A 12,051-nucleotide genomic window follows, 5' to 3' on the forward strand; every position below is an offset into this window, starting at 1 on the left:
ATATATATATTGAATAGACATTGGTTTGACCAGAGTGGAGAAAAAAATTAAGAATCATGTGGTCTCATATAAATCATGTGGCTCTGTCCTTGAGGCTGATGTAATTTTTGTCACATTAATTGCTTCTGATGCTGACCACTTTCCAGCACTGCATTGCACTTAAGGGATTTGTAAACAGGATTTCCATTTGCATCAGTAATGACAGATAATCCCTTTAAGCAAAAATACTCCAATTAAAATAAACCAATAAGCTGATGCAATTTTATGTTGTCTCTTATCTGCATCTCAAGCTCCTTGGGAAAAACTAAATGAAACTTAAACAACCCACAAACTAATTTCATTAGAGTGGGGATTTCAGATAGATCCAACCCCTTCTTAAAGAATGTCTGTTAAAGATCATGGGGGAAAGAAAATACATTTTGCTAAATGAGACCCTTTACCAATTCCTAGAGGGTTAAACATATTTTATTTATATTTATTTATTTTTTTCAGGTACTGGGATTGAACTCAGGACCTTGTGCTTGTGAGACAGGTACAGTGCCACTGAGCTAAATCTCTGGCCCCAACATATTTTAAAAGTCTATGTGTTCACATGCTGATCTAAAGACAGTCTTCCCTCTACGCTGTTCACCTCTGGCACCTGAGAGTATAACCTGCTGTGAGCATCATAAGCCAACAGGTAGGACCATGGACAAGGCCATTTTGAAAAACTTCTGAAGAGTCACTAATCATAAGATCATTCAATTACTAATTTCATGTGTAGAATTTACAAGTTGTGATGATCCCTATAGAGGATCTAGCTCCACATCCTTTTGAAGGGGAGGAAAATGAAATCTAGAACATCTGCTTGACTTTATACCACAGGTCAGGGGCAACAGATGGACTTGAACTCAGGGTTCCTGACTCTGAACCCAGACCTCTAATGATGGCACCATTCTTATGATATCCCTCTGTATCCTATTAGGGCCAAAGAAAGCATGAATTATTCAACGTTTTAAGTCTCAATATCTTGATAAAGTAAAGGACTAGCTTTGTCCCTCAAAATAGTGGGCAGAGGTTCTAGTTTGACTCTTTGGCAGTATCCCCACTTCTCACTTCCCTTAAAGATGGCCACAGGTAAAGAGTTGACTTTGGACTTCAGGATCATCCCTTCAGAGATCATAAGGAGATAACTGTGACCAAGCATAAACCACCACATTAACCACACTGACACCTGGGAGGCAAATCTTTGAACGCAGTGGCTACTGCTCCATAGGTGACTGAGTCAAGAAGAAAGAAGGTGTACGCAGTTAAGGCTGCAGGCAGAGAAAGCCACTTTACTGATTAAAAGGGCACTGAGAGACAATGCAGGTCACGTGTCACAGCAGATATAGAAGAAAAGACGGCCACACTGTCCAGAATGACTACCAGACTGGCTGTGAGCTCAGACATCTTCCCTAGTGCTGGCTTTGGTCATTCTGTACCACTCTGGGCTGAAAGAATTTTTGTTGATACCATGTTAGAAATACCCTTAAAAATTCAGGACAGGGGTCCTGGATTCCCATTTAAGAATGCCAAGCCCCCAAACACCACCATTACTCTTGCCATTGGAAGAAATTGCCCACATCACAATGTGCAACAGGATTTCTCGTAAGTTTCTCCTTCATGGCCCTCTAACTGTGGACTGGGTCAAGTGGGGAAGTTTATGAAATGAACAAGAGGCCTGGAATCACAGGCCTGGGCTCACATCCCAGGCTTCACCATGGACTGGCTGTGTGACTCTGGCCAAGTCATTACTTCACGTGATTCATAGTTTCTGTATCTAAAATGGGCATAAATAATTACACTTTACCTCTCATTTCTGTGAGGATTAAATGTGAAATGAGATGCGCTTGACAAGAAGCTAGAACTAAACATGCTGCACAGACACTAACGATTATTATTATTGAAGATGAGGAAACTGGAGCATAGGGAAATTACATGACTTACTCTAGGTCACATGATTTGCAAATGGGAGACAAGAAGTGGTATATTCATTAAACCCCAAGATCTAAAAATCCTTCCAGTATAGTAAAACATCTACTCTAACCACACTTCAGTCTGTTCAGTGGATGCCCATTCATCCTGTGAGGTTTCCCCCGCTGGGCACATCCTGACCCCATGCGAAGATGGCCACCACAGCCAATGTGAGCACCCATAATGCTTCCTGAGGCATGGGATGGGACACTGTTGAGCACTGTGAGCCCTGCCCAAACCCCACTCTAAGTCCACAATGACAAGAAACTAGAATGAAGACACAGGTAGATATGTAGTTGGCGTGGAGTGCAGAGGGATGGAGGAAGCGCCAGAACATGGAGTTGTGAGCCAGGCACAGGACGCGCGTGATGGAGGTCTCCTCAGTTCAAAGGAGACACAGAGGACTCACAACACGGACAACGCAGCAACCCTACCTTCTGTGGCTCCTTTGCCTTTCCTGTCAGGGGTCTCTAAGCCAGTGCCCCCCGAGGGATACAGGGAGACGTCCGTTGGCACAGGCCAACTGCTGGCTGTGTCCTCCGTGATCTCATACATCTGCCCCTCCATCGGCTGCAGGTGCCAGTTTAGGCCAAACAGGTGCATGGCTGTGGTGAGCAATGAGAAAAGTCATCTTTTTCTGATGGAGGAGGAACTGGAGCTCCCAAGCCATAAGGGAAGGGTGGGTGGGGTAAGGAATACAGACATTCAGTTCAGTTCAACAACAGCCCCTGAAGAGAGCTCTTACAGGGCAAGGCCTGGGGACACAGAGGTGATCAGGGCTGGGACTCTGCCCTCCAGGGGCTCACAGTCTGGTGGAGATGGGAAAGGGAGCAAAGGGAGCAGTTTCAGGAAGTCTTGGCATTTTGCTTTAAAAGATAAATAACAATCTAGAGAGGAAATTGTAATTTGTACCGCAAACAGTTAATTTTCTTAATATAAAAATAGCTTCTACAAATAATGAGCAAAATCCAAAGGCTCCATAGAAAAACAGGCATAGATAGGATAAGGACAGACGGTTTACAGAGAATAAGAAATACCAGTGGCTCTTAATCATATGAAAAGATTCTTGACATCATGCATAGCGAAAGAAATTAAAGTTGAACTCTGAAATATTTTTTCACATATGGCAAAGATACAAAGGGATGAAAATATGCTCTACTGACAGAGAATGGAAGCAAGTACTCTTACACTATGCCAATGTGAGATTAAAATGGTATTTGGTAAAAGCTATAAGATTTAAAATACATATACCATTTACCTTGGGACTTAAAGGTTCCAGCTCTCGATATCTGTCCTCTAGATATACTCACACACATACTTAAGATGTACATATAAGATTATTCACCACAGCATAACTTGTAATAGCAAAATGTTTTAAAGCAGTCCGCTGATAAAGGGCTAAATAAGTTACATGCACACACAAAAATAGGCTAGAACCATAGAAAAAGAGGAAAGGCTGTATGTATTTTTCTGGAAGAAAAGCTGTAATATGCACAAGAGTATATTTGACATATTACCTCTGAGTTTGAAGGACAAGGCTCAGAGGAAGGGGTGACTGACCCTAGAAGGGCCACAGGAATGCAAGAAGATCTACAGAGACAGGAAGGCCTGTAGTAATTATATTTACTGAGGACTTCAAGTCCAACAGGCAGTGTGGTACATTGTATACATTATGCCCAATCCTCACAGCAATGTACTGGACCCAATTTACAGAGATGAACACTCAAAAGGTTAAAGTTCCAAGGGCTGAGGATTTAGCTTGGTGGTTCCACTGCCTGCTTTGCAAGTGCAAGGTGCCGAGTTCAATCCTTGGTACCAAAAACAAACAACAACAACAACAACAACAACAAAAATCCAAAAGGTTAAAGTTCCAATACATAAAAATGATGAACATTTGAGGAGGTGAAAGTGTTTATTACTGTGATTTGAATTAGAATACTTTACCCCATAAAGATGTAGACATGTTATATCTCAATATAAAAACAAAAACCTTCAGAAGGTATGTTAAAATTATGATAATTATAAAGCTATCATTTATGAGCACTTACCATGTACCAAACATTGTCTTATGTATAAAAGCAATATTACTAACTTTCACAACAATTCTAAAATGTATTAAGAATCCCATTTTACAGATGAAGAGACGAAGATACAAAACCAACTGACACAGTCAAGGTCAAATGGCTGACCATTGATGGCATCTAGACTAGAATCCCGACCTGGCTACATCTGGGGAACATGCATCATCTGTCTTTTTGGCTTGGAGGTCCAGGTTCCACCTACTTTGCAGTGGTGTCTCTCACCTTGCTGCATCAGCAAGACAGGCATTACAAAGAGGGCACCTCCTCCGAATGTTAAAGTGCATTAAAGGCTTTCAAAACCTCTTTTTAGGCAGCAATATAGGAGCCTGTGAAGTAGAAGCAGCTGTGTTACCTGGCCCCAGGTTATGGAAGATAGCACAGATGGTTGTTTTGAGAGTCTGTGTGACTGCCTTCAAGTAAAAAAATATATATAACCCCCCAAAACTGTAGAGGTGCCTGGGGCATTGAGTATACACTTGTGACTTCAGGTCCAAACACAAGCCATCGAGGGGACACACATACATTTAATCCAGGCTATACTACAGCAATGAGAATAACCCTTTGCTTTCTCTCTGGTTATTGTGGCACAGGTCTAGAGGTAAGAAAACTGGTTTTGAATCCTAATGGCCTCTTCCTAGGTGCACTAATCTCACTGCAAATGATGTTAGTATCAAGGAAGTACTATGCGGCAAATTGCCTTCCGAACCGTGCATCTGTATGACTACTACATTTTCTAACTGTGATATTTGCGCTGTTGATAATCATGACAATAGGAGCTGACATTTAATAAACACTTTTTAAGATGCTGGGTGCTGTGTGAGGTACTTTACTCTGTTCTTCACTTTCTCTGTGTAGTTGATGATAAGAAGAATAAAACAGTGAACTTGCCTGGAAGAAGGGAAACTGCTATTTCCAAGGTCGAATTAGCTCACATTTCCGCTTGTCTTCTTACTGTTTTAATCTATATATTGGCAGCTCCAAGGTAATGGAGAACTTGTGTGAACTACTGACAACTCAGATATATGCAGTTAAATGAGCAGCAATTCTTTCTCCATTAGAACCAGTTGTCTCATCTAAGTGTGCAAAAGTGCTATTTTGTTAAAAGGTCATGAGAATTAACGAATCCCCAAATGAATAGAACTCACAGCTTTGCGAAGAGCAACATTTTTATTGCCAGATCTTTCTCTTATCTTTAAGAAGAAGCAATTCCTTGCTTAAAAACAAAAAAGCAAACAAACAGGAAACAACAAAACACTGGTTGCAGGGACGAGTCACAAGTAAAGACAGTCCCCAGGTCTGGAGTTCCAGGGGAAGTTAACAGGGCAGGATGGCCCGCTGCTGGGAGGTGAGTGCTGGAGGCCTTTCCTCTTTGCTTTGCCTGCCCCTGCAACCACGTGGGCCCACACAGCTGTGAAGCTGGTAGGTGGTCACTTTGACTTGTGAAAGAGGCTCCCCAGAAAGCCACCCCGGGAATCAAAGCTCTGCATCCAGCTCTGAGACCTCCAGAATTCATTTTGGAGGCCGGTGGTGGCTAGGGAAGTGAGCCCAGGGTTACCAAGTCTGGGCTGAGAAGTGGCTGGTATGAAGTGACCCGAGTTGGATGAGGCAGAGATTCAAAGATCTGGAATTCAGCCAGTAATGTCATCTTAAACCTCAAACAAAAGGAACCTTAAGTCTGTGGTCTAGGCTCTTAAATGTAAGTCAAGCTAGTGGCCCTTCAATTCTTTCTGGTGTATTGCCTGGTTGGTTTCACCTTCTTGGGTAATAGGGTGGGGCCTTGGGGAGAGGACAAGCTGTACTCTGATCTGCTCTCCTCTTTGCAAAGGATGTGCACAGTCTCAGCCAGCCAGTCCTTAGAACCGCAAGCTCAGGGGAACACCCGGTCCTTTAGTCATCTAACAACATAAAAATTGGCATCATTTGAATGCACATCCTTTATTTATATTATTTAATTGTATCCTTATATAAAGGTAAATTGAGAAAACAATAGAGAAAGTGTATAATGGAACTGGAATAGAAATTGGGCTATAGCAATATATTTAGATTTTTTTCATAAGGTAAAGTATGTTAATCAAGACCATGAAACTGGAACGCCAAACTCTGGAGTACGTGTTCCAAAACCACACTGCCTCTTTTCCATATTTGGTTTTTATTGTTTTAATTAGAAACAAAATACGAGCAACATAAAGCTACCAGCAAGTAAGGGCTAAGTCTTTGGGAGGGAGGGAGGTGATACTGATAATAAATACTCCCTGGCCCACAGCAACCATCATTCAAAGCTGTGTAAAACAGTACACACATGTTAGCCAAGAGACTTGGAAGTAACAGCCAACAGCCATGGAAGAAAAAAAGAAAAAGGAATGGAAAAGCTAAGAAAATGAAAATGCCAAGAAATATAAATGATTCTTTCCGACCTGTTAAGGATGAACCAGACCACTGAAACAATGTCAACTATTATTACTGTATTCCTCCTTCTATGAAGAATTAATGGTAACCATCTCAGGATTATGTAAACTACACCCTGTGGTGTGAATTTATAACTACAGCGCAAAACTCCCGCTCCAGTACACTAAAAGTGACCTAGATAAGAAACTTGATACTGGCTTTCCCTTAGACTAGTTTGCAATGCAATGAAAAGGTGAAAAAAAAAAATGCTAAGAGTTCAGAAAAAGGCTGAGGAAAGGTAGCAGTTCACAGGATCACCCACGTTGAAATGTTAATGATTTCGAAAAGCCCAGGGCCTGGGTGGGGGTAGTTCTGATTCCCTTAGCTCTGGTCCATGGGATCCCAAAGCTGACATTTACCGGTTGTTTTTTCCTGCCCGGTGAGACAGGAGAGATGGCTCAGAAAGCACAAGCTCCGTCTTGACATTTTTAAGAAAGGCTCCGTAGACTCTCAGACACAGAAGGTCCCCCCAGCACCTGGCCAGCAGGAGGCAATTAGCAAAGTGATTATGTGGGTGTTGCCCGTGTGAGAACAGGAGCGCTCCTGCTGCTGTCATGAAGCATAGATCCAGAAATTAATGTAGGAACCAACTTGCATTTTTAGCTAGCAGCTTTAGGGAGTGACTAGAGACCACTCTACCCTATGAGGAAATGTTGATCCAAAGTTGTTTTTTTTTTTTTTTAATTCGCAAAAGGCAATGGGAACCAAGCCAACCACACAGCTACCCATCTTTCTGTTTTATAGTAGTGCTCAGATTTGGGGGTTGGTTTTTAATAAAAATAAAGTGTTTTTGTTTATATAATATTGAACCCATTGGAGTCCTTTGAATTATGATCTGTTAATGAGGAAAAAAAAAAAAGGCAAAACAAGCAGAACAACAGAGTTTCTTTTCCCAGGTTATATTCCTGCTTTTGCTACAAAGCCCACAACATTCAAAAAGTCCTAGACCATAAGCTATGGACACAAATGCATAGTGCAATGTAACAGGAAAAGAACTGGAAGCAACTCAGATGTCTAAAAATAGGAGAACAACATAGAGCTAAATTATGGCACAGGTAGTAGGTGGAATGCAAGGCAATCATTATAAAAAATAACTATGACAACCAGCAATGACGGAAATGCTTAAGATATTATGTTAAAGGGGGAGGAGGAAGCAGGACACAAAACTGGTTGTTTCTCCAGACAGCATCCCTATAAAACTAGGTATGCATATGGAAAAAATATCTGTAAAGAACTACATAAAAATGACACTAGACTTTGAATTACAGTAGCAGGATTATGAATAAATTTTGTTCTCTAGCCTCAGAATGTACTATAGCACTGTTTTACATTAAAAAGGAAATTCTACAGCTAAGTCTCAGGTGGGATAGGTAGAAGAGAAGGATGACAGCGGAGGAATGATGTCCTGACTATCAGCATCTGCCATGTCAACACTAGGGCAGTAGGCATGAGCTGTTAGATAATGTTATCTCATTCCACTGTTAGGTAAACCTTGAAAATCTGGTAAATCTTGAATGAAGAAACTGAAAGCTCAGGGAAGCTCCATGACTTGTCCAAAAAACAAAGGTGGGAAGTGATAAACGAGACTTGAGCTCAGATGTGAGTGGTCCCAGAGTCTAGGTTCTCCTGCTAGATCACACCACTGATGAGTTACAATGGCTAAAATTAAATGAAAATTTAAAAAGAAAGGCAAAGCCATTGCTGACAGCACAGCTGGATTTGCTGTAAGGGTCTTTGTTCTCAGGGATAAAACTGAGGGTCTCCATCTTTTGACATCCCAATCACCATATAAATACAAATAACTGATGTGGTCTGCAGGCAGAATCAGTCTGTAGGAAAGAATCTCCCCCAAACCCTCAGAGAATGGTCACTGGGTAGCCGCTTGGCATTGAGCAAAGTTCTTACCTTCTCTGATTTTCAGTTTCTTCATTTGTAAAATGAAGGTAATAATAACTACTTCAGTGGATTAAATGAGATAACACATATGATTTGCTTAGAATAATGCCTGATACACACTGTAGTAGAGCAATAAATGGCAATTGCCACCATCACTGTCATCACTGCCAAATTCTCTAATTCCTGCATCCACTGAAAAATGTGTTTAAACCCCTTCAGTTATATCACCTTTTTCTTCTTTCTCTATACTCCCCATAACTCTCTTGCCATGCCACTGGCACATTTATTTAAGCTGCTCTCCTGCTCCCTTGAGTTGACAGACTTTGGGCACAGGAACAAGAGATATTTGCCCAGTAGATAAAACAGCTTTTAAAAGCAGAATTGCTATAAAGGAGCCTGACAGAATCCCACTGGTGACTACGTGGGGCTAATTTTAAATCAAGGAAATATATTGCTTTTCCTCCTGTTTCTGGATAAAGTTGACTGCAACGATTAGGGCTACTGTCTCTCACTCCCAAATTAAGTGTTTTCTAGAGAATGGACTCTGGCACTATCAGTCATTTTTCTGCACCATGGCATGTTGTGGTCAAAGAGGCATTTTGGCAAGGTTTCCCAGGCAGCTGCTCAGCGTTTCTGTATGCCCCTGAGGAGGGGGTCAGGAGTCAGGACAAGCAGTGGGAAACAGGTGCACCCACAGTCCATATGGAGGAGAAATATCAATTTAACTGGAGGACACCAAAACTGGTAACAGTAAATTGCAGGGGAACGGGAGTTGTTGCACAATAATCTGTACAGTTATTGGCAGTAATAGAATAAGAAAATTGTCTTCACTGGGTACCTTGCATGCAGGAAGTTCTACCGAGACCTTTCTGTACATTGCTCATTTAGGGGTTGGCCACCTCACCCCAACCCTTGTAGTAACCTTTACTTAGTCCTCTGGCCTCTTTCTGCTAGACTCAACTTTGTGCTGATTCTAGAGTAAGGAAAATGCCACTGAAGTGCAGTGGTTAAGAACAGCACAGCCTTTGCAGCCAGACCTGGGCTCATTCTCTGGATCTAATATGCCAGTTGTGTGACTATTTTACTCTGCTTCCTCAGCAACACAATGGTGACAATGGGCCTACCGCCAAGGAGATGACAGGTAGCGATGTGTTTCATGGGCTTACTATAGTGCTTGGTATTTATGGAAGTGTTACATGAGCAAATGGTGGCCTTCTTCGTGGATATCACCATCATCTTTATGTTGAATCAAGACTTTCACTGAGAAAGTGAAGTCAGGACCTAATAGAGAAATGGAGGAGGCTGAGCTTTTGCACTAGTGTTGGGGGGTATGGCTACACAGGCTTTGTTTGCATCTCAGGGACCTACCAACTTCCCTATAGCACAGATGAGGAGACCTAGGCTTGATCAGAACATTTGTGTGGGTCTGAGCTGAGCCAAAGTCTTCAGACTCCTGAGTTCTTTCAACTAAGTGATCCTGTTCTTAAGTAGCAGCAGAAAATTCTGTAAGAGCAGGAAAGCCCAGCGCTTCTCTTGGTCTTCCATCAGGCATGACTTCCTAGATGAAAGGAGTCAGTACTAGGGGCCTACAATAAGGGACATGAACCCACAGGACAGGTTCTTTCAGGGCAGGGTCTATGATTTCCACCTCTTCCCCCAGAGCAGTGAAGAAGAAAAGGAGAAAGGGGAGTAGAACACATCATAAGAATTATTATTAAAACATCAACAGCTTTCACTGAAAATTTTGTCCTGTGCATGATAAAATGCTGGAGGAGTCACATTCATAATGTCATTTAAACAACACCTGAAGGCAGATACTATTATTAACTCCATTTCTAAGATTAGGTATCTCAAAACAGAGGTACAAAGTAGATACTATTAATCTAATTCTGTTAGAATTAGATTCTCGATGCTAGAAAACCAAGGCTTCAGAATTCTCTCCAGTGCTACCATTCATCATAGTGCCACAATCCCAGACCAGGTCCCAGTAGCTTCACATCCTAAGCTCTTCTCAGTGTTGCCACAGAAGCATGGAACAGGAGTGGTTTCTACAAGATCAAGATCACTGCCAATGGAGTAAACATTCAGGCAGTGGCCCTTCAAAAAGGACTTACCTAAATCTAGTGGATGCCCGCCATCTGCTCTTATTATCTTTATTGTGTAATGGTACTGAGGATCCATTCAGAATGAGCTACATCCCCAGCTCTTTTAATTTTTATTCTGAGACAGTAGATAAGTAGCTAATTTGCCCAGGCTGGGCTTCTACCATCTGTGCTACATTTGTGACGCTTCACTCCTGGTCCGGGGATCAGAGACCCCAGGGCCTCTTCCAGCTGCTCCTCGGTGGGAAGCTGTTCAGCACCACCTTCAGGTGGCACAGCACACAGTGCTGGGTCTTGGAGAGGGCTTGTCATTTCCCCAGCAGAGGAAATGCTGGCATAAAGCTCTGCCACAGACTCCTTTCTTCATGGCTCTTGTATGCAAGTGTCAACACTAATCACGAGGCCATCTAAGGCAGTAAAACTGAACCTTTTCGCTTTCAATAACACTCCACTGTGACATGTGTGTCATAGGTTCACCCCCACCAATCTAAGGCATCTCTAATAAGACATCTTCTATATCTCTATATCTTCTGACCTAACCAAGACCAGTCTTTCTCTGTGGCACATCCTCTCCTCCTTCACCTGTAAGAAAAATTAAATGAGGTGCAAGAAGAGCCTGGGGTGGGTTAGTCTCCAGAGCTTACAGAAGGGAAAGATGCTTGTTGCTATATTCTATTTCCATAGCTACTAGAATACACACTGTTCTACAGAGCAACCCTTCCATTTCCTGATTTCATTTGGCACACCACCATGTAACTGATTTTTTTCCATGATCAGAGTCAATTAGGAGGTGGGCTCCATGGTACCTCAGATGGGGTTTTAATTTGTGTATGTATTATTAGGATAGGCCTTTTCCCTCTGGAACATTGACTTTGGTGAGACGAATGAGGGCAGACAGTATAACGTGGAGCCTGCCACTGGATTAGTAACTTGGGATAATATTTCTCCATAATGAGAAGCATTTTGAAAGAGTGCTTAAAATCTCACAGGGCAGAGTGTTTGATTTCCCTTCTTACTTCCCTACAGCTTCCCAAGCTCCTCCCCTTTCAGTCATTTTCAGCCCTTTGGGACAGCATGGTGCCCTCTTGCCTCCCTGCTCTCATCTGTGCACAGAGCCAGGTGCTTGATAGAACTGCGTGCCCTGTTGTACTTTAAACTATACAGTTAATATTTAAAATTTTAAAAATTTACTACAATAAAAGACATATTGCCATGAATTCCCCTCAAAATATCCACCCTTAGCTTTGAACACACAGCTCAATCTTTGGCACTTTCTGAAGTAGTTCTGAAAGTCCTCCTTTGTGACTGTCTTTATGAAGTGGGATAAAAATACAGTTAATGCTGCTGCCAAGTGCCATCAGTGGAGAAGCAGACTCGTAAAAACATTATGGTGTGTCCTCATCCTCCATATTCACCAGACCTGGCACCATGGGGCTTCCGGCTCTTCCTCAAAGTCAAGTGACTCTGAAGGATAAACATTTTGAATTGATTTAGTATATCAAGGCAGGCATGATAGCACGGATGAAGACATA

General features: G+C 42.1%; 1 protein-coding gene across 1 annotated transcript in view; it reads right to left on the minus strand.

Moving 5' to 3' along the window:
- Positions 1-12,051, minus strand: part of Tenm4 (teneurin transmembrane protein 4) — a 724,757-nt gene that overhangs the window by 203,730 nt on the left and 508,976 nt on the right. Inside the window, exon 10 of the mRNA XM_033763938.1 lies at positions 2,430-2,600. Within this exon, the coding sequence (XP_033619829.1) occupies positions 2,430-2,600 (171 nt within the window). The remainder of the gene's footprint in view (positions 1-2,429; positions 2,601-12,051) is intronic.

Source organism: Fukomys damarensis, unplaced genomic scaffold, assembly GCF_012274545.1.
Source record: "Fukomys damarensis isolate Sample0158 unplaced genomic scaffold, DMR_v1.0_HiC HiC_scaffold_16, whole genome shotgun sequence".
Lineage (NCBI taxonomy): Eukaryota > Metazoa > Chordata > Mammalia > Rodentia > Bathyergidae > Fukomys > Fukomys damarensis.